This window comes from Hypoxylon fragiforme (assembly GCF_022984875.1).
Source record: "Hypoxylon fragiforme strain CBS 206.31 chromosome Unknown GGS25scaffold_1, whole genome shotgun sequence".
Classification (NCBI taxonomy): Eukaryota; Fungi; Ascomycota; class Sordariomycetes; order Xylariales; family Hypoxylaceae; genus Hypoxylon; species Hypoxylon fragiforme.
In genome coordinates, this window is record NW_026054756.1 from 4,156,519 (window position 1) to 4,177,892 (window position 21,374).

Below are 21,374 nucleotides of genomic sequence, written 5' to 3' on the forward strand. Positions count from 1 at the left end.
CGCCAAGGAGGAGAGAATACGTAGGCAGCCAGAAACAATACCCCTTTATTGCCAAGAATCATAAAAAGTAAATTCATGAAGCCACGCTCAACAACAACAGCAAAAAGACCCAATCCCATTCCCCCCTTTTCCAAGCAACGTAACTGACTACTCACTAGGCACCTATCTATCTATCTATATAGATGTCTAGTGGGTATGAATAATAAGAAATAAATATTAAATGCGTATATGAGAAATATCAGATAGAAAAATTAGTTAGGTAATTGCAGCCGTGCCATCCATCAATCTGACCTAGATGCCAGGCCGCGTGAAGTCGTCTCCCGGAGGCCAGTTGCCCAGCTCGCCCGGGTCGCCTCCGATGCGCACGTAAGTGCCCATGGCCGGGATGCCGTCTTCGAGCACGAATATCTGATACCACCCTGGCGGAGCGATGTAGACTCCGGGGGGCGACATTACACTGCACACGGTACCCATGCACGACACGTCCGGGAATAAGGTACGCGCGCCCATGGAGTTACCGTGGGTGCTAGATACAGCGCCGAGAAGTGACACTTGTATCTGCCCAATAGGCTCCTCGCCCAGTTCAAGTTGGACTGATTCATCGTAGGCCCAGTCCTTGTTCTGTATGGTGAAAGACGGGCGTCTCTTATTACTATAGAGGTATGGAGGTGTGAAAACCTCGACGCGGATCTCCTGAGGGTGTTTGCCATCTTCGGGATCGGAACCCGTAATGAGAACACGGCCATCGAGGAGGGTGATAGCTTCGCTGTGGTAAAGGCGTGCGACGGTGGTGTTGGCCATGACGGAAATACGCGAGCCGACAGGCTTGAATGGGTCATAGAGAAGGGCGTTATAGTTGGGATCGTCCGCAAGACCGAAGCCAGCTACACCCTCATGGGCTCCATTGGCTATGAGGTAAGTGCCATCTGGTAGAGGGGCCATGCAACTCATAACACGCTTAGAGGGCATGCGCTCGAGTGTCCAGGTTGGGTTGTTGGATTCGGGGTATATGGACACGCAGTTATCGAGAGCAGAGTGAGCAGTGCTGGAACCACCGCAAAGGAGTATGCCGAGAGGGTCTGTGTAAGGGGCAAATTGAGGTAGCAGAACGGCAGCACCTTCAAGGGGATATGTACGGCCGCCCAAATCATCGTTGACGGCACCGGGCATATTAGGAAGTGTCTTTATCGTATCAAAGGTAACTTCGTCCAGGATTCTCGCCTCATTCCAGTACGCAACGAAGATGCCGCGACCAGGTAGTACTGCTAGGAACGGATACAAGTTGTTTGGGTCCGTACGCTGAAGCCAGTCCATGGTAAGGACGGGTCCCACCTGAGGGAGAATCTCAAGGGTGGGTTCAGGTCTATCGTTTGAGCCGATCTCGCCGCCTACGACTAGGATCGATCCGTTCGTCATGACCATGGCCGACGGATACCAGCGCCCTCTCTGAAGTTTGAGCTCATTAACGTTTTCTTCCCAGTCGTTAGTTCCCTTCACACCGTCTGACCCATCAGGCATGTATAAACGGATACCGTACGTCGAGTCTAGAGACCACCCGCCCACAGTAAGTTGTCGCCCGGCCTTGTCGGGAAGGATAAGGCCAGCGGAGCAGAAAATGTCAGTCTTCACATGCATAGGCCTCCAGGCGGCGTCGAAGTTGTCAAGTTGAGTGAGATCCAGTTCATAAGCGCCTGTGCTGTTTGCTGCACCAGTTCCCCATTTCTCCAAGAAAGTGACTTTCCCGGTAATCGACTGCATCGTCATCAAGGGCGTGACAACGCCGCCAACCAAGTTGGAGTATGTGCCCGCTTCGTTGCCTTCAGGGTACTGAAAGACATAAAGCGGAGTATTTCCAGTCCAGTAGTACATTGAAAGTCGAGCACCACCTCCACATATAGAGCCAGGATCTCCGGCACATGCGACGTTGCACTCACTCTCTGGTCTCTGTGTGGAACCCGAGGTATCAACATCTATCGGATCGCCGCAGTAGCATTCATCGCCATACTCTAGACCACCAGCAGCGTAACCGAAGGAAGAGCATTTGCCCAAGCACTGCTCGGGTGTCATAGTTCCAGGGAACTGAAGTGCCCAGAAGAGAGTACGCGCGTTATTGACATTGTCTTCGTAGCAACCCTGATACGTCCATGTATCATTTACGTCCCTCTTGGGGGTAGGGGCCTTGAAAGTCTCTGGTGTGCCCTTCGAGTATATAGATAGATACCCAGCGCCACCGCACATTACTTCGCTATTGCCTCCACAAGGGGTCGAGCATTGCGTCGTATCATTTCCCTGAACACCACCATTGTAGATGAGATTGCTGCAGAAGCACTGGGTGTAGTACTCGGTGCCCGAAATTGTGTAGTTATTACTGGAGCAGACCTGTGCACATGTCTGCGGCGTCAACTCGGGGTCGTCGGGGGCTTGGAAGGTCGGCATGATACGACCATTAGGGCCATCCTGCCAGCAACCTTGATCGGTCCATCCGTCAGGGAATCCCGTGACTACGGGTGTGCCTGGGGCGCTGCTCGTCGGGCCTGATGTACTACTCGCGGTAGACGTCGAAACCTCAGTGCCATTTTTGATATATACAGACAGACGGTTGCCGCTTCCGCAATATTCATTCTGGTCTCCAGCGCAAAGCATGTTACAATCGCCTGGTGGTGCACTGACAGACCCAGTCTCGAACTTGTTACCACAGTAGCACTCACGAGCGTACTCAACGCCGAAGTACGTCGTGCCCTTGTCGCTGCAGTATGCTTCGCAACTACTTAACGTCATCGCATCATCGGCGTAGGTAAATAGGCTTAGTGCGCGGGAGTTAGTAGCTTCGGTCTGGCAGCCATACCAGTTGTAGTTTTCTACAACCAAAGGTTGCGATGGAGAGGTAGGAGATGATGATGCGGAGGAGACTGTGCTAGTGTCGGTAGCGGTTGGCTCTTGAGCAACCCTTTTGGAAATCACGGGGCTGGAGACGATTGAAGAGCTGATAGCGACTGCTAAATTAATACTGGGAGAAAGTACTGCCGTGATGGAATTGGAACCAAACTTCATCTTGAAATCATACACGTTCAGGTGGCCAGAACCACCGCACGCCTCGGAATCGTTCGCCTATGGCATTCTGGGTTAGAAGTTGCAAATCGCAAATCGCAAGGGAAGCATCTTCTGGGTCGCCAAATCCAACCGGTAAGCTTAGAGCTTAAGGAAAGACCTGGGGGCGCCGACCCATCTACGAAATAAAGGTAAGAGGATGTGAAAAGGACATATGTAACATACCTCACAGGCTGTATTGCAACCGTCTTCAACTGGAGCAGCGCCAGTTCTAATAGTGTTACCACAGTCTAGGTATCACAAGTAAGTTGATAATGTCTGACTAAGTACATAACTAAACTAAGAAGGTCAGCAACTCACAACATTCACTACCATACTTGGTGCCTGCTAGAATGTAGCCAGCAGCTTGGCATGCAGCCGTGCAACTCGCAGCGTCCACGAATTTGCTGGGAACGGGGGCAGAAAATGACAAGCCTTGACCGACTGCTGATTCACTATGAAAATGTTAACTATGATTCTATTTCACTTGCTGTTGATAAAATCTGGTAGCATTGTATCGATACAGGCAACAGGCCACGGGTTGACTTACGAGTAGCAACCAATGTGTGTCCAGCTCGGTATCTTGACGTTTGGTTGAAGCTCTTTGTTAGATGGATTAAAGAATAATGTTAACCGGTTCCTTCCTCCGCATGTTTCTGTAGTATTTCCCAAGCAACTCGTTGAGCATTCTATCGAATCGGCCTTGCTGGCGTTTATAGCAAGCTTGCTCCCGCAATCTAGCCATCGTAAGTATCGTTTGTATAACATCTGACGAGACAGAAATAAATACACTTACAGCACTCGTTATGGTATTCAGCTCCCGCATAAGCAAAACCTTTATCGTTACAAAACTCCATACATTTGTTTAGAGTCATGGCGCTAGAAGTGGTCGTAGCACCGTCGATTGTCCGGCCAACATCGCTTGAAGACACTCAGAACTTGTGCTCAAAGTCTAAGGAATGGTTCTCACTTACACATAGCACCCGCTGTATTGCCATGCCCCATAAACTAAGGAACTATAGGCCAAGGCCAGTGCTGGAAGGAATGCAAGAACTGAGCCGTCCTGAGTAGCCCACATGGCGACAAGCTTCGTCCCTTAGGGAGCCTCAGAACTCTATTCACAAACTCAAAGGATAGGCTGTCCAGCTAAAACTTAAGAAACTAAGCTGATGGAAACACCAAAGTAAGTTTCCAAATATATGTGGGAGGGTAAATATCTTAGGTATATATGTATATATATGTTTACATATCTTACCTGTCTATCTTGAACACGCGATGCTAGGGCGTATTCTGCCCAGATATGATAGATATGGCTGGCCTCATTGTATACAGCATGGGTTGGTCCAATCAAGGCGAATGAAAGAATTCTGCAGCCGCATAGAAATATCACTTGATAGCTTTTCCCACACCAACTTTGCTAACGGGTAATGCTTTTTGACACCTTCAAAAAAGGCTAGATAGCTACCTAGGCCTAGAACCCTTGGTGAATAGATTGCATATGCAGGTAGGAACAGGGTGAATATGCAAAGGACCTTGGGGGATATCGTGCCGACTATTACAGGCGAGCATTCACTAGAACAGTATGATTGGCGTTGTGGGGGTTCGAGTTTTGACTTCGTCCCCGGCGCGAATCTGCTGACGAGGAGTTCGAATCTAGAAAGTGACATCGAGCTCGGAATAGCAGCTAATCATTAGCGGCCGCTCGCCTAGCCACTTGGCGAGATACATAGTATGTAGAGCTTAAGCCCAGTCCAACAATTTTGCGGGATCTAGCTGATAGCGGGGAGGGTAGTAGTGTAGAGAGGGTGCTCGATACGAAGCTCAGGGGTAAGGATGAGAAAAGCATGGGACCACGAATGGTAAACAGGGGTAAAGAAACAATTATCACAACTTTGGGATATATATATGGATGAATTTAGGTACATACGGCTTGTACGTCGCAGCTTCGGAAACACATACATATGTATGTAGGTATGTAGGTATATATTGTATGCATTTCCTACTATGTAGTAGATCGGCATTGACGCCGCATGGTTAAATGAGATGGTTGTCTGTGCAGCTGTGCAGCTGTGCCAAACTCAACCTTGAAGACGTCAAAGTACCAGCCCGGCGGTAACTTAAATGATAAGGCTTTTGGTAGCAGATCAGTGTATCACCTACTAAGTTAACCTAGATAGTTTGCTTCGGCGCGAACCGCTGATACCATGTAAGTTTTTCAAGGGCCACACAAAGCTACCGGTACTAGGTATTATAGCCACTTTAGATAGGTTTAGCATTTACTCTCATGTGGAAATGACACATGCATAAGTATCATGCATGATAAAAACCGCGTGGCTTATTACCTGGACCAACACAGAGTAGCTAGCCATTTCGGAAAGAGATAGCGAATACTGGCGCTCTCGCGGCGTTGAAGAGAAAAACAATGCTTCTGTGCTTATCTCGGGCTCGGTTTATTGTGTAACGCAGACGAATCCGCTACCACCCGAGAGCCATCAGCTCGGAGCGTGATGGAGCTTGGTATGGATGTGTTGCCACGGTAGAGGTCAGGCTATGTTGCAGGTCGTGCAAACATACAGTAGATGGTAAGCGTAATGGAGGAGCGTGAACGCCTCCAATCTTTGGTTGGCTCGTTGAATTCAACCTTGTGGTTATACGAGGTCGGCTGCATGTATGTATGTATCTCGATTTTGGACCTTCCCGTCTTGAGTAAGCCAATCAAAGGACAACCTAAGAGCTGTATTGTTCGAACAAATCTGTCCTGTGGGTTTGTAGATGATGCTCGAGCTACCGCCGAGAATTTATGGATTATCAGCTTGCATCATGTTGGGGAATGGCTGCTCGCTATGTTGCCCTTTGACTTTTCAACATGTTGTCGCTCTCATTTGGGGTCTTACCTAGTAAAATGCATTTTGCGAGAGCACTGAGACCCTTGAAATTCGAGAAAGAAACTTAGTCAAGCCAATGCCGCATTGAACACATGATAAGTCAATGATGTTTGAAGCCGTGATGCATGTTAGAAACCATTTATCACCACAGCACATGCAGCTGTGCGAAGGCTGAAGTTCTCGCTTGTTCGGAAGTTCGGAAACTACAGGGCTATCATTTGTGCTATCATTTGTGCCATCATTTAGATGGATTGCTTATGTAATCTGGGGATGCCCTAAAACTCTGCGATCTACAGGGTCTTGACCCTCCGAGCCGCATCAATTGGAAGGTGCTTGCAGGCTTTTGATTAGCGCTTAATTATGACATCGTTCGTACTTCAAATCTTCAAATGTTCTTAACTTCTTCTTGAGTTGAGTCACATAACGTTACCAGTCACATACCGTCTTTTTGGCTTAAGGGCATTCCTGTAAGGGCAACAATCACTTTCAAGACAACCATTCCTTTTAGATCCATGCTTCCAGGTATACAATCAACACTTCCAGATAGTTATAGACTAATAATTAATTTAAGCTGCAAATATCCAAAATCAACGGATAGGTAGTATACAAGTCAATTCAAATGTAACCCATCAGTTATCATCACAGTGGGTTGTAAACGATAAACCTTGTATTGTAGTGAAATTATAAACCGTGTAGTTAATTCCTATGATCCGTAATATATCATCTTTCAGGATAAATCAGCAGCAATATACACCCCACTTATTACAAGTTTGACCCAATCAGAGCTCTTCTTTTCAAATGAAGGTTAAAATCGTTGCTTTTTAAACAATCAAATGGTTTATGAAACAAACGTTTCTAAGTACATAGCATGACAGAAGAGTTAGGAAAAGAACAACCGTCTTTTAACGGATTAATCATCTTGTTCAAGTACGCATTGACAGTTGCGGTATTGTACCTACTATTACTAATACTTAGACGAACTACTACTAGTAGTACCTCTACCTATCAACATCTATCATACTACCTACGCCTAATCAGAGTGACTATTGTCGCCACCAAAAACAACATCACGCCGCGTGACTAATTTTCAGTCATTTTTGACAAACCTAAGGGGTTTATCCGTGAGCTTCCAAGTTGCTTCAATCATTCGCAATTTTACGGACACCATTTTCCTTCATTTACCTATCTCCAATTTTGCCACTCAAGGGGTGTGTGGCTCGCCAATATTTGTGGACTATCGTGGCTTCATTCGGTCTGCGATCTTGGATTTATTTTGGTCATCCCCCCTTCGCCACAATCTCTAGATTAGAGTAGCTATGGGGGACTCCCAGGCGTCTGGAACGCCTTCGGGATCGGCAACAAGAGCTCGTGGCCGTCAGCCCCGCGGAGGAAGGTCTTACAGAGGCCGCGGAAGTCGTGGAAACCAGCCCCCACGTGACCATCAAGTTGCTGAGGGAAGCCAAGTGCCAGGCGGAAATGCGTCAAATTCCACCCCCCCCTCTCCGGCAGGGCCAGCCCCCAATGCCAATAGAGGTGGCAGAGGGCGAAGAGGTGCTAGAGGTTCAAGACGTGGAGGCAATGAAAATAGTCAGAGAACAACAGGTGGGCTACGAGCCTTTGGAGGTCATCTTACAACGAACGGCGAGACTGAAGAACCCGTCCCGGTTCCTACGAACTCAACAGGTCTAAATGTCACAGCACCGAATTTTACGCCTGGTCAGCCAATAGTCGTATCCAATAGCAACCCTCCCACAAAACAGCAAGCCAAAAGCAATGCCCGTCGGAAACCCTCCAAGTCTACTGCCGAGGACATCTCAACCAGAATTCATGAAGACATCAACAATGCACAGTACGAATGTGTGATTTGCACAAACGAAGTGCTACGAAATTCAAAAATCTGGTCTTGTTCTATTTGCTGGACCGTAACTCACACCACCTGTGTTAAGAAGTGGTACTCTACCCGGATAGATAATGCAGAGCAGCTGCCAACTAACTGGCGATGCCCAGGATGTAACTCTCCGCTGACGGACGAGCCTACTACCTATCATTGCTGGTGTGGGAAGGAAATCAATCCCAGGTCAATACCTGGGCTTGACCCTCATAGTTGCGGCCAAACGTGTTCAAAACCAAGAGGAACATGTCCGCATCCTTGTCCTCTCCAATGCCATGCTGGACCCTGCCCACCATGCCTGCAGATGGGACCAACCCAGCACTGCTTCTGCGGTAAACACACATCTACTAAGCGATGCGGCGAGACTGATTATACCCACGGATGGAGCTGCCATGACCCGTGTGGAGATATCTTACCATGCGGAGAACATGAATGCCAGAAGGAATGTCACTCGGGCCTCTGTGGGAGCTGTGAGATTCCGGTTCTTTCTATTTGCTACTGCGGTCGACAATTCAAAGAAATTCCTTGCGAGCAACGTGGTGATAAGTTTATATCTCATAACTACGGCCAAGTCAAGGTGGAAGGTGATATTCTCCAGAGCGATGACTTATCAGAGCGCGAATACTGGGGCTCTTTTGAGTGTAACTCTATCTGCGGTAGACTATTTGATTGTGGGAAGCACCGTTGTGAAAAGAGCTGTCACCCTCAAGATGAAAATGAGGCCCATTGCCCATTCTCTCCTGATGCGGTACCCTTTTGCCCCTGTGGGAAAACACCACTGGAAGAAATCATCACCCAACCGAGACAGAGCTGCGAGGACCCCATTCCAAATTGCAAGAAAATATGCAACAAGCCATTTCCGTGCGGGCATTTTTGCCAGGACACCTGCCATTCGGGTTCATGTTCACCGTGCACCCAGAAGATGGAAATCAGCTGCAGATGTGGCCGGACAAAGACGAATTCGGTCTGCCATCAAGGCATAATTCACGTACCTGAATGCATGAAGATTTGCCGTGCCCAGCTTAACTGTGGGAGGCATGAGCATGGCGAACGTTGCTGCTCAGGGGAAAAGAAAGCGATGGAGCGAGTGGCGGCAAAGCGGAAGAATAGAAATTCTAGCTACGCGAACGACGAGATAGAGGCAGAACATATTTGCACTCGCACATGTGGGCGGGATCTAAAATGCAAAAGACATCAATGTCAGCAGCTTTGCCATAAGGGACCCTGTCGTTCTTGTCCTGAAGCCATATTCGAGGAAATCAGTTGTAACTGTGGTCGAACAATCCTTCAACCGCCGCAACCCTGCGGTACTCGACCTCCGGAATGTCGCTCCAACTGCACGAGGCCTCGACCATGCGGTCATTCTCAAGTATTGCACAATTGCCATCTAGACGAAGAACCGTGCCCAAAGTGCCCATTTTTAGTCGAGAAGCAGTGTGTCTGCGGTAAGAAGATGCTTAAAAACCAGCCTTGCTGGTTCGAAACACCACACTGTGGATTGCCTTGCGGCCGGAAGCTCAAGTGCGGTACCCACACGTGTGGAAAAACTTGTCACCCACGAGGTGAATGTGAAGATGCTGGAATGGCGGGCTCTAGATGCAAGCAGCGCTGTGGCAAGATCAGGGCTTGTGGTCATGCAGATGTCGAACAGTGTCATGCCCCATATCCTTGCAAAGAGGATAAGCCTTGCCAGGCAAAGGCAATAGTTACTTGCGAGTGTCAACGCAAGAAACAGGAGGTACGATGTATGTTTACCTCGGCTAACCCGTCACCGCAGCGGAAAACGCTGAAATGTGACGATGAATGTCTCCGTCTACAGCGGAATGCTCGTTTAGCTGAAGCGCTCAACATTGACCCGCAAGCCCACACGAATGACCAGATACCCTACTCCAGCACGACTCTCGAACTCTACAGGGATAATCCTGAATTCGCGCAACAACGTGAACGAGAGTGCCGGCTCTTCGCCGCAGACCCAACACAAAAGTTGTTGAGATTTAAGCCAATGAGGTCTCATCAACGGGCGTTTCTTCATTCGTTAGCCGAGGACTATGGATTTGATAGCGAAAGTGCCGATCCAGAACCTCACCGTCACGTCTGCTTCTTCAAAACCCCACGCTTCATATCAGCACCAACGAAGACCCTCTCCCAGTGCATAAGCACCAGGGCGCAGGCACAACCAACCCAATCTATGCAATCAGTACCGTCAAGCGGCGATGGCGCTTTAGTGAAGCCTTATAACGCGTTGCTTTTGACAACGCCACTTTTTGGATTAACCGTTGACGAATTGGATTCCCATTTCGCGCAGGAGTATGCTGCGTATCCTGACGTAAAATTCCAAACCAGCTTTTTGCCTTCGGATGAAGTGGTCATCAAGGGGATTGGCACGTGGCGGGTGCAAACATTGGAAGCCAATCTGACATCCCTAAAGCCCGCCATATCGCAAAAGGTTCAAAAGTTGGGCCTGGCTGCCAGTGTTTCCCTATGCCACGTCGACGAGTCATTGAATGTGCTGCGGAGAGAAACCACCCAAAGCGACGGGGGTTGGAATGCAGTGGTTGGACGATCGGCTGCTCGACCGAAGCCGTCTGGGACATCGACAGGGCAGCAGTCAGCGCCACTACGTAGCAAGTTCGTTGCTCTGAGAAAAGAACCGAAGAAAGTGGTAAAACTTGTTTCGGAAGATGTCGCGGACGATTGGGAGGCAGCTGCGGAGGAATTAGATGAAGTGGAAAAGAAGCCTGATGAGTAATTTGGAACAAAGACATCGATTTGCATTTGCGTCGAGCCTAACAGTGGCATTTGTGATTTAGGTGTTAAGCATAGCTGGGATAACTATTAGATTATCAGATGATATTTGTTATAGAAGTAGGTACATAACTAGTAGGTACTGTACAGTCTGTACCCTAGGTATGTAATTATTTACATGCCTGTAAGTTGTAACTATCCAGGAGGTAGATGAACCCAAGTGCCCCCCTGTAGATCACCTCAAACTCCCCCCATTTTAGGCCTAGTGTCCCGCTATAAAGCCCACGTAGAATGGGGCTCGGTCACACGAAAATCCGGAATTTAGCGGGCTGTAATTGGCCACATGCTTTACAGGGGCCCACCTGATTATTTGAACTTTCGAGTCTTATTTTTTTGAGTTTTGCCTTTGCACCCAGGTACAAAGAAAACGGGCTGCAAAAAGCCCAAGCTTCAAACCTTCAATCAGCCCAAGCTGCCGCTTTAGTGCATCCTATATCATTGGAATCGCCTCAATTAGAGCTTCCAAACAATATATGTTTCAGATTAATGCGATATCTGAATCTGAAGTTATTTGAATTTAAAGATTAAGAAGCACCTGAAAAAAAATACATCTGTAATCGGTACCTTGATCACGTGATGGCCCTCGGCTAGCGTTAAAAGTGCTTACTTCATTCAACCCCGAATAACTTCGCAACCACCCGTCGCATTTCTTTGAAACATATATCATTTGGAAGTGCTAATTGAGGCGGTTCTAATGATACCGGTTGCATCAAGATGCATCCATTGAAAGAAAAGTTATTAAGGATAGTATGTTAGAGGCTAGCTGGAGAGCCCGGACCAGCGCTATGTACTAGGGTGCGGATAAGCCTCCGATAGCAATTGATTTTTAATTAATTAATAATTAAATAAGAATTGATTAAGAATTGATTAATAATCGATTAAAAATTAATTAATAGTTAATTAATTTAAAATTAAAATATATAAAATATTAAACTTAATAATAATTATGAGATTATTTTTTAAAGTTATGTTTATAATTAATTAATAATTAATTATGAATTTTTCGTTTTTGAAAAAATAAACCTTAAGAGATAAAAAGTTGAACCCAAGTGCCTAAAAAAGCAGTTGAGCCCAAGTGCCTGTCCGAATGAGGTATAGTCGTCGGCCCAAAATGGGGGGAGTTTGAGGTGATCAACAGGGGGGCACTTGGGTTCATGTACATCCTCGTAACTATCGTGATCGTTCTTTGGTTCAATGGTTCTAACTAGTAACTAGTTAGTGTACGAAGGTTGTGGCCAAAAGTTTAGACCAAGATATACCTCAGCCCCACAGTGCGCCACTCTTTTTCGGGCTTCTACCAATAATAGGTATACATTTAACGTCAAGTCCCCCACAACCCTTAAAAATATAGCACCTTATAGCACACTTAAACGCTATAGTGTGTTATAAACTTAAAGCCTTCAGTCCTAAACAATTGACAGACGAGCCTGTCAACAACCTTAGATTATTATATAAATACTTACATTAATTTAATAAAGAAAAAAATTACAAAAATTTCTATTATTAAATAAACTAATTAAATAACGTAATGATGTATTTAATATTTATTAGATAAACTTATAAGGCTTTATAGGTAGGTAGGTATGTTGGCGATGATATTTCCTACAGTGGTAGAAAAGTGGAGGAACTGTGGGGCTGAGGTATATCTTGGTCTAAACTTTTGGCCACAGCCTTCGTAGACTGGTCGGTACATGTAGTACAACCCTGCAAGATGAACCCATGTCAGCTAGGGTTGCGCAGAGTTTAATTCAACTTGAATTATACGGGTATAATTCAAGTTTTATTCCGCACTTTAAAGTAAAATGCGGTGGGTCCGAAATTGAAAAGTGGGGATATACTTAAGTAGAAAAAAATATGCACCAAAATTTGGTGAGATTACATAATTTTACAGGTATCTCGTCATTCCTTAACGGTTGCGAATAACGTTTTTCTTTAATGGCGTATATAATGGATTGAGTAGTTAAACCGCTTTAATAAAAGCGGTAAATCCGTAAGAATTAAATGGAAGACCACTTATTAAAATGGCTTTGGCATTGGGCCTTAAGAGATTGACGATATGCCTTTTGAGAGATCTAGCTGAATTGTGTATATCCATAGAACAGTGTTTGCGAGTGAGTTTGGAAGAGTGCTATATACTAAGTGTATTAGGTTAGGGTGGTCACGTGCCCCACCTTGAGTATAATACTGAATTAAACGCATTTTACAGGGGTTATGAATTAAACGCGCACTTTACTTTATAATGCGCATTTTACGCAACCCTAATGTCAGCACGTGTTTTAGGTTTCTCTGCTACGCTACGTTTGGCCCAGAGGTTCGGGAAATGGAAGCATCCAGGGGTCTCCCAGCTGTCAACGGTGTGTACTTAGCTACTTCTATCTACAATACATGCATATATGTACATGCCTCCATCGGAGTCCAGTTAGTAGTGGAACATCGAGAGGCTAAATCAACGTTTCCTTTCCACATTTGCTCTCCCTTAACCTTAGACACATGCATCTGGGCTTGTTACGTTATCAACATCGAAACATTTGAAGTTATAATAACCGCCCGACTCACTATGTAGAGACGACATAGCTGCTACATACATACGAACATTCATACCTGCCTGGCTGCCTGGGTGAAATCTTCAAGTTGGGAATATGAAATTCATCTCGATCGAAAGAAAAGAAAATAGATACAATAAAAAGCAAAAGGTCGTGTTGGGCTTTTAAATTCACGCGTAGGATTACACACCTACTACATACATAGGTACCTACTCGGTCTAGGTTCTCGTATAAAAATAGATGTAGGTATACCAACTGTGAACAAACGGACAGCTTCCAAAGTTAGGACACCTATAACTACTTCTTCAAATCCTTTTGAGCCTCACTTCACGTCTTCCCCTAGAGAACACCATATATTATTATACGGGTCTTCACCCATGTCATGAAAAGTATTCATGTGCTTGGCTCTCTCAGTTTCAATTTCGTCAATGCGCCTTTTTACTAACTGCGTTTGTAGGTGCTTATCCAGCTAGACAACTTCTTACTTACGTAGTGCATAGTGCGTTACTAGGTAGTTTAGAATGCAACTATCGCAAGCCATAACTACCTACAGCATGGCAATCGAGTTCCTATTATATCCCACATTTACCTAAATACCTATCTAAGTTGATAGGCATGCCAGTATGTATGGATCAATAGCTTTGAGATTATCGAGTTCACTTTGATCATACTATTTACTTCATACTATTTACTTACCTTCAGTAGGTTACCCGTGACTTCCACGTTGGACCACCCACTATTTGCAAGTTCTGTCGCCGCACGGTGCCTCACTTTTCCAAGTCAGTCTGAGTTGGTTCGTACGACGGCACCGAAGTATCCAGGATACCCCAAACCCAAAGGATATCAAGCACATCAAGACTATTTAAAACAAGTAAGACTTCACACTGTGAGTGCTTGACGGGCTGTTTGCACGGCCTTTTTTTTTTCTTACCTGCTTCACCTTAGATAAGTAATTTATACTCATACATAGTATAGAGTCAGCGGGAAGGAATGCCTTATATTGTAGGCAGATATTCTTGCCGCCTGGCGCCTCAGGCGACAAACACGTTATATAGGTACTTAGTCTAATATTGCTGTTATTTAGAAATGAATGGGCAGCGACCTTTATGAATAGAACTTAGATTTTTCAATTACCCAAGAGGGAATTTATTCTTTTCAACCGCCATCAATCATTATTCATTGCTGACTTTCTACTTCGACTTGGAAACCCTCAGCTTTATTTTCACCTCGACAATCTTCTGGTTGTCATCTAGCTAGCATCGCTTTCCGAGCTGTACATATCTTCAGTACATTTTCGATAAGTCGAAACCAGATCAAAGCACCAGGTACGTTACTTACGCGGACTTGGGTCCCAACATACCTTTTTAGACATTCTAGAGGCACTTTGTTTTTCGATTCCTCAGTGCTGTTCATTCATCCGGTACTAGTATACGGTCCGAGGCCATGGAGCTGCACTTACACAGTACTTCCTAGCATACATGTATTTGCAGCAGCCATTACTATGTACTGGTTCCCCCGCCTTCCTCCTACATGTATATGCACCTGCATGTACTAAGTGGTACATACTCCCTACCTGATATCTCCTTCCTTCCCTTTCTTTTCCGTTTTTTAAGTTATAAACTGCCTCGCCTGGCAGCTGATCCAGCTGATCCAGCTTTTATTTTTATTTTTATTTTTATTTTTATTTTTATTTCTGTTTTTATTTTTGTTTTTGTTTTTCGTCCTACATACATACATGCCCTGCCAGTAGTACTGTATTCCTTACATAAGGGTTCCTTCTACGTTAACGGGCATTATCCTCAACTTCTACAATATCCTCAATCTTCCCCAACTTGCACTTGCGTTTGTCTTTAATATTTCACATTCCATCCTCTTCCGCTTCCTTTAAAAGCTAATCCACATGGGTCAAGCATCCTCAAAGGCCTTTCTCTGCGGCCATTTAAAGTTGGGATCTCTTCGTCGCAGATCTAAGCCGCACAGTGCTCTTGATAAGAAACCCCTTGTGCAACATCTCGCACAGCCTTTTACACAGCCTCTGCTGTCACGAAAGTCACAAGATTTACAAAAGTCAAAAAGGCCACCCGGCCCTATTTACGCAGCTATGGGAGCCTCGAAAAATCAGGATCCCTTCCCACAGCATGACGACGATTTAGACAACCCAGATGCAATCGCAATCGAGGACGGTGGGCATGAAGAAGATGATGAGGGTGACACTTCCAGTACTAAAGGACATATGCTTGTGCCGCAAATTGCCCAAAACCTATGCAAAGATGGTGTCAAGGCCGTATTTCCCGATATATGTCTTGATTATCTCGAAGAGATCTCTGCTAGGTTTTGTTACGACACCGATGCTACTATTCGCGAGATTCTTGATCTTCAAGACAATGGTCAACCCTACCCTGTTCAACCACAAGACAACCCCCTGAAACGTAAGAGGGCAGCAAGTGAAGATAGCGATGACGAGAATTGTGATGCCGACGTTGACAATGACTTTGAAAATAAGGTCAAGAGAGACGAGAGGAGCCTAAAAGAAACCGAAGAGAAGTTTAGAAAGAAGGTCAACGAGCCTAACTATTTCAAAACAACAGCCAGCACCCGAGGGTATATCAAGATAGCGGAAGCCTGTCTGTCTTCAGAGGTACGTACTCAGCATCACGTCGTCTAAGCGCAACATGCTCCCATCCCCTCATCCCCTCATCCCCTTAGCACCATACCAGTTCTCCTTGTCTTTGCTGAAGCTAACATTATCACAGTGCGTTGCGATATTCCCCTTACCCCCCTTTTTATGTGGTTAGTTGGTATTGATATTTATTAGTTTCCCCTACGTGCCGATAGCGACAGTTCGTCGGCTGCTCAAAGGTAATAGAGGTTCTCTTTTCGAGACCTATGTGGCTATCGACGAAGCAATTCGTAATTGGGATGACAGCAATCCCCCGTGGCAAAAGAAAAAATATGCGTCAACATTCCGCGATGAAATCGCCCACTATAGATGGCATACAATTGACATGGCGCAATACAGTGCAGAAGAACAAGCCGCTTTGCTCGAGTGTGAAGCCGCGAGGAACGTGGCGAGTATCCACAAGAGTACTCTTAAGGACAAAGCCAAAAAGGAAGCCGAAGAAGCGAAGAACTTCTCTCACGCGAAGTCAATCGGTCAGACGGAAGAATGCGGGTGCTGCTTCGAAGAATTCGCGCTCAATCGAATGATTCAGTGCAATGGTGATACCATTCATTGGTTCTGTCGTGGCTGCATGCGCTTGCAGGCAGAAACGAACATCGGCATGTCTAAGCATGTATTGACCTGTATGTCTGTGGATGGATGCTCGGCCGGGTTTTCTCCAGATCAGAAAAGGCTATTCCTCCACAAGAAATTACGTATAGCCTTGGATCGGATTGAGCAACAATACGTATTACGAGAGGCTGGTATCGCAAACCTCGTTGCCTGTCCATTCTGCCCTTTCGCGGCTGAGTGCCCGCCTGTCGAGGAGGATAGAGAGTTCCGCTGTGTCAGGAAGGGCTGTGAGAAAGTTAGTTGCCGCCTTTGCCAAAAGGAGACTCATATACCGAAGAGCTGTGAAGAAGCAGCGGCTGATCGTGGTATCCATGCTCGGCATGCCCTTGAGGAGGCGATGACTAATGCATTGATTCGCAAATGCAACAACTGTAAGTGATTAGAACGTGTAGCTCTAGAATTTATTGTTAACATCGAGTACAGGCCGACAGCCGTATCTGAAGATGGACGGCTGTAACAAGATCTACTGTGGTGTTTGTGGCACCTTGCAATGCTACGTCTGCCGTAAGACTATCAACAGCTACGATCACTTTAACGATCTCAGACGAGGTGGCAGGGTTGGCAGGTGCCCCCTATTTGATAGCACTGAAAAGCGGCACCAAGAAGAGGTGGAACTCGCCGAAAAAGAAGCACTGGAAAAGGCGGCAAAGGAGCATCCAGATCTAGTAAGTTGTCTCTTCTACATCTTTCCTACCCACCCCCCAAAACTGCCTTCAACGGCAATTTCTACTATTCGCTCCAAAAGAGTCACTGGCCAATAAAAACTAATGTCCGATACCTGTAACACAGACAAAGGATGCCCTAAAGATCAAAGTGTCAGAGGGCGTTGAGCAAGATGAGCGTGCACGTAAGGAGAAGGAACTGCGACGTCGACCTTTTCACCCCGATGCTCAAGAGGCTCGTAGACAGGCTGAAGAGAGAGAGGCTGAAGCTAGAGAACTTGAGGCTATGCGAAATGCTGAGGCCAACCCTCCTCCCCATAATCTCGACAATGATCAGGTTGGTATCCCTCAAATAGAATTTTTGCCGAGAGACGTTCATATACCAGCGCATTACATGCAAGCGCTTGGAGGGGGAAACGTGCGTCCTCTACAAATAGAAGCAGTACCTAGGCCCCCTCCTGCAGTAGAGTGGCAAGGATTTGTGGCCAGGAACGCTGACATACCTCCATTAGCAGCTGCCATGAATGCTAGGGTGCGATTACAAGCCCTAGCCGAATTGCAGGAACGACAACGACCTTTGATCGATATGGATTGGGAGGACGACATGGCGCGCTATAGGGAGGAATATCTGGCGCGCCGTAGGGAGGAAGTAATGGTGCCCCAAGGGGCGGGCGATGGGGCATACAACCAAGCAGGTGACCAGGCAGGCGGCCAGGCAGGCGGCCAGGCAGGCGATCAGCTCCCACCGCTGGTTGATATGTTCTACCGTCGTATGGGGCTAGATGTAAGGCCTAACGTGGCGCCGGAACCTCTCGCCAGGGGTCCCTTTCCCTTGGGACCGAACCAACAGGCTCCAATGCCACCTAATCAACAGGTTCCGATGCCGCCGAACCACGAGGCACCGATGCTATTTCCACGAAACTACCTCGCAAACCCACACCAGCACCCGAATGCTAATAATGGCGAAGGCGCACTTTCACCTCGCCCTCGATGAACTAATTAATGGCCGGATACGATTAGATACGCGATACCCTATCTCGTCCTATCCTATCCTATCCTATCCTATGTCTCACAGGGCTCAGCCCTGCCCTTGTGCGGCGGCCATTTTACCCCTCGATCAACTTCCCTCTTTGTAATTTTTTTCCTTCCTAAATAATGCATAATTCTCATACGTGGATGGGGAGGCGGGGACGGGGACTAGATATTTGCTGTCACGTGGCGTTGCGATGTAATAATGAGGAGTACGGTGTTTCTGATGGTCAGACTCCCGGCGGGGCTCTGATTTAATGCATCTATGGAAGGAAAATACGTGTACATTAGGAGGGACTACAGGGAGAGGGGGGATATCTCAAAAGGGAAAGGATGTGAAGTGGTTTGAGGAGTTCACTTGCATAATGAATGCTGTGGTTATGGGAGATACTACATGGCTGTAAATATCTGATCTGCCTACCTACTTGGTAGCTACAAGGTAGGCTATGCTATGCTACTACTATGTAGTACTGTGCCATAGTAGTAGTAAATTAGGAGGTACTAGGTATGTAGCTTCGCTGTGTTACCCTCTTGCTGAAACGATTTCCATAATCTGGACCAAGTTGCCCCCCTCCCCCCCCCCTTTTTTTTTTCTGCTTTCAACAGGTAGTTTTATATGGAAAAGGGGAAGGGAAAAAATTACTCATAGGTACCTACCTACCTACCTAATGAATATCATAACTAGGCACTTCTTCAGTAACTACATGTCGAGGGTCTTAATCAACAAGCCCCTATTTACCTACCTACCTACCTACCTACCTAGGCAAGCAAGCAACGATATTTCCAAGTCCTGTCTTCTTAGGTAGTTGGTATGGATGCCATGTAAGGTACCTATGTTATGTACCCGACATACCTAACCTAACCTAACCTAACCTAACCTAACCTAACCTAACCTACATAGTATATAGGTAGGGAGGCTAGTTATGATCGATCCAGCGATGAGTCCCGAATGCTGGTAGGTACTTGGTAAGTAGTTAAGTAGGTAAGTAAGTAATAAGTGATACCTATTCAATGTTCTTTCTGTGGAGCTATCTAAACTACCTACCTACCTAGGGTGAGCGCCTAGATTATAGGTGCGAGGTTACCTAGGTACTAAGGTAGGTATGGAGATGTAGGTATAAGTATAATAAACATGAGGTAGGTAGGTATAGGTAATACTAACCGTCAGAAGACGAGGGCAAACAGCCAGTCAGCCAGTTGTTGCTTGCTTACCTACCCCACCTATCTTCCCGTGTGCCAACTCGAGCAACGCAATGTAGGCCTGGGGATAATGCAAACAGACTGAGTAGGTAGGTAGGTAGGTAGGTATCAGGTATATAGGTATACAACAATGATCGCTATACGGTAAACATCCAATGCTCCCCCCCCTTCTTTTCTCCCTCTCCCCTTCTCGCGTATAACGATATAGGTAACCAGGTCACTCAAAGTACTTTGCTCCGCTCAGCACCAGCAATACTTCTCATTAGCGACCCACTCAATATCCTGACCATCCTCCTTCTTCTCCTTATCACCACCACCACCACCACCACCATACCACATCATGCTCGGGATGCTGTCAACATCCCTATGGACCCAGCGGTGCGTGAGCCCGCAGCTTTCGATCAGCTTCGCGACCGCGGGCGACGGGTTCCACAGGTCGATCTTGCCGAGGTGCCAGGCGGCGGCCTCGCGCTGCGCCGTGTGCATGACGGCCGTGAAGGCGGCGAGGATATCGTCTTCGTGGGAGATTTTCTCGGCGTCATCGCTGTCGGATCCGGTTGCTTCGGGCTCGATGACGAGGCGGAGGATGTACAGCGTGTTCTTGTCGACGGTGTCGGCGGGGGCGCCGCTGGCGCCGGAGTAGTTCCGGGACCAGAGGGCCCAGACGCGCCGGCCGTTTTTGGTCCCGGCGATGGCGCCCTTGATCGTGGGGATTAGCTTCCCGTCCGGTGTCGGCGCAGGCGATTTTTTAAGGAGCCTGGAAGCGATGAATTCGTCCCTATACAGATGCCACCGCAGGGTGTCGTGGTCTGGCGCGAAGGCGATGGTCGTCCGACCCGTCTTGCGTGCCGTGCGCACTACTTGCGCACATACGAGTTTTTCATCGTCTTTGCATAGCTGTTCCAGGTTATCGTATGTGATTGGTGTTATTTTTTCGTCGGCTTCTCCACCCCCTCGCATTTGGTCGGCTGGTGGGATAGGGAATTCGACGTGTGAGCTTGGAAAGGCGGCCCACCCCTTCTTGGCGTAGTAAGTCTTACCAATGTCCGACCACAGCGCTGAGCACACGACGTCTCGGTTGTCTGGCTCCTTGCTTTGCCATGATCGAAGAACTGGCCCGAGCTCGTTTAGCATGCGGCCCGCGTAACGGTAGCCTCGGTGCTTTGGGTAGGTGAAGACGGAGCCGACGCCATGACCTATGCCGCTACGCGCCTCGGTATCGCCTGGAGACGCGACTAAGACGCGCTTGCGGATTGACTCGCAGGATGCAAGAACGGGTCGGGTTTCCTTCTCGTTCGCAGGTACCCATGAGGAATCTGTCAAGACCCAGTATGACATGCCACCGTGGCCGGATAAGGGAATCGTCGTCAGGAAATTCTCACGGTCGAGGTATTCCTGCAAGCTCAGGCCACCACCCCATTCCTTGTGATTCAAGGTCCAGGTTTGACGCTTCTCATCATCGGTAGGATGCGCGAGGACAAGTGAAGGGGCCGTTGCCTCGGGGAGCACGTAATCGTCGCTTTTCTCGTAGAGCGAGCCCATATTGCCAGTTATTTATGCCGTTTTCTTTTCTGCGGATACCGTGCTTGTCCGTGCTGTATGAAATGGAGAGAGAGTGTTTCCCCCAGAAACCCCAAGCCTTCTGAACCCCTTTTCTAAGTTGGAGAAGAGAGAGTTAGGGTTTGAGGTTAATAAGAGGTTAATAATATAGTTTAAGATTCAATATAGCGTGGCTTATTCAAATAACTTTATTCTTATTTTCCCCAGAGCTAGGTACTATGTACGGCGTAGTAGGTACTTTAATAGCATGCAATCATGTCTTAGAAGCATGCCAATGCGTAGAGCTAGCTACCCAGGAACCGGGAAAGAGGACAAAGAAAGCAATACAGGGGTTTTCATAGGTTTATGTATTCAAACTTGGATTCCACAGCAGAACTAAACAGATACAGAATATAACACTGAAGCTACACATGTAAGGAA

The 21,374-nt window shown here is 47.0% G+C and overlaps 4 protein-coding genes across 4 annotated transcripts; 2 read left to right on the forward strand and 2 right to left on the reverse strand.

Annotated features, from left to right (window-relative positions):
- Positions 1–205: 205 nt before the first annotated feature.
- On the reverse strand, positions 206–4,285 carry GGS25DRAFT_62097 (putative glyoxal oxidase). The gene is made up of 6 exons (XM_049265910.1): positions 4,062–4,285; positions 3,884–4,008; positions 3,638–3,824; positions 3,409–3,542; positions 3,274–3,338; positions 206–3,108 (listed from the first exon to the last, which is right to left on the reverse strand). The coding sequence occupies exons 1-6, from the start codon at positions 4,163–4,165 to the stop codon at positions 292–294; spliced, it is 3,432 nt and encodes a 1,143-aa protein (XP_049122033.1). The 5' UTR covers positions 4,166–4,285; the 3' UTR covers positions 206–291.
- A 2,545-nt stretch (positions 4,286–6,830) lies between these two features.
- GGS25DRAFT_472742 (uncharacterized protein) lies at positions 6,831–10,835 on the forward strand. Its single transcript, XM_049259479.1, has one exon. It carries the CDS (start codon positions 7,289–7,291, stop codon positions 10,610–10,612), a length of 3,324 nt encoding a protein of 1,107 aa, XP_049122034.1. The 5' UTR covers positions 6,831–7,288; the 3' UTR covers positions 10,613–10,835.
- A 4,276-nt stretch (positions 10,836–15,111) lies between these two features.
- GGS25DRAFT_517545 (uncharacterized protein) lies at positions 15,112–18,159 on the forward strand (the record flags this gene model as incomplete). Its single annotated transcript, XM_049263408.1, has 5 exons — positions 15,112–15,849; positions 15,929–15,963; positions 16,027–16,874; positions 16,927–17,168; positions 17,293–18,159. The coding sequence occupies 5 exons, from the start codon at positions 15,112–15,114 to the stop codon at positions 18,157–18,159; spliced, it is 2,730 nt and encodes a 909-aa protein (XP_049122035.1).
- Positions 18,160–19,207: 1,048 nt separating this feature from the next.
- On the reverse strand, positions 19,208–21,187 carry GGS25DRAFT_62452 (uncharacterized protein). Its single transcript, XM_049265911.1, has 2 exons — positions 19,357–21,187; positions 19,208–19,286 (listed from the first exon to the last, which is right to left on the reverse strand). Exon 1 carries the CDS (start codon positions 20,934–20,936, stop codon positions 19,635–19,637), a length of 1,302 nt encoding a protein of 433 aa, XP_049122036.1. The 5' UTR covers positions 20,937–21,187; the 3' UTR covers positions 19,208–19,286; positions 19,357–19,634.
- Positions 21,188–21,374: the final 187 nt, after the last annotated feature.

Excerpts from the sequence above, each read along its gene's own strand:
- GGS25DRAFT_62097 (XM_049265910.1), bottom strand. The coding sequence starts at position 4,165 with ATGTGGGCTACTCAGGACGGCTCAGTTCTTGCATTCCTTCCAGCACTG. Across the intron at positions 3,543-3,637 it reads ACACACATTGGTTGCTACTC|TGAATCAGCAGTCGGTCAAG; the intron begins GTAAGTCAACCC and ends ACATTTTCATAG. Across the intron at positions 3,109-3,273 it reads GTTGCAATACAGCCTGTGAG|GCGAACGATTCCGAGGCGTG; the intron begins GTATGTTACATA and ends AGAATGCCATAG.
- GGS25DRAFT_472742 (XM_049259479.1), top strand. The coding sequence starts at position 7,289 with ATGGGGGACTCCCAGGCGTCTGGAACGCCTTCGGGATCGGCAACAAGA.
- GGS25DRAFT_62452 (XM_049265911.1), bottom strand. The coding sequence starts at position 20,936 with ATGGGCTCGCTCTACGAGAAAAGCGACGATTACGTGCTCCCCGAGGCA.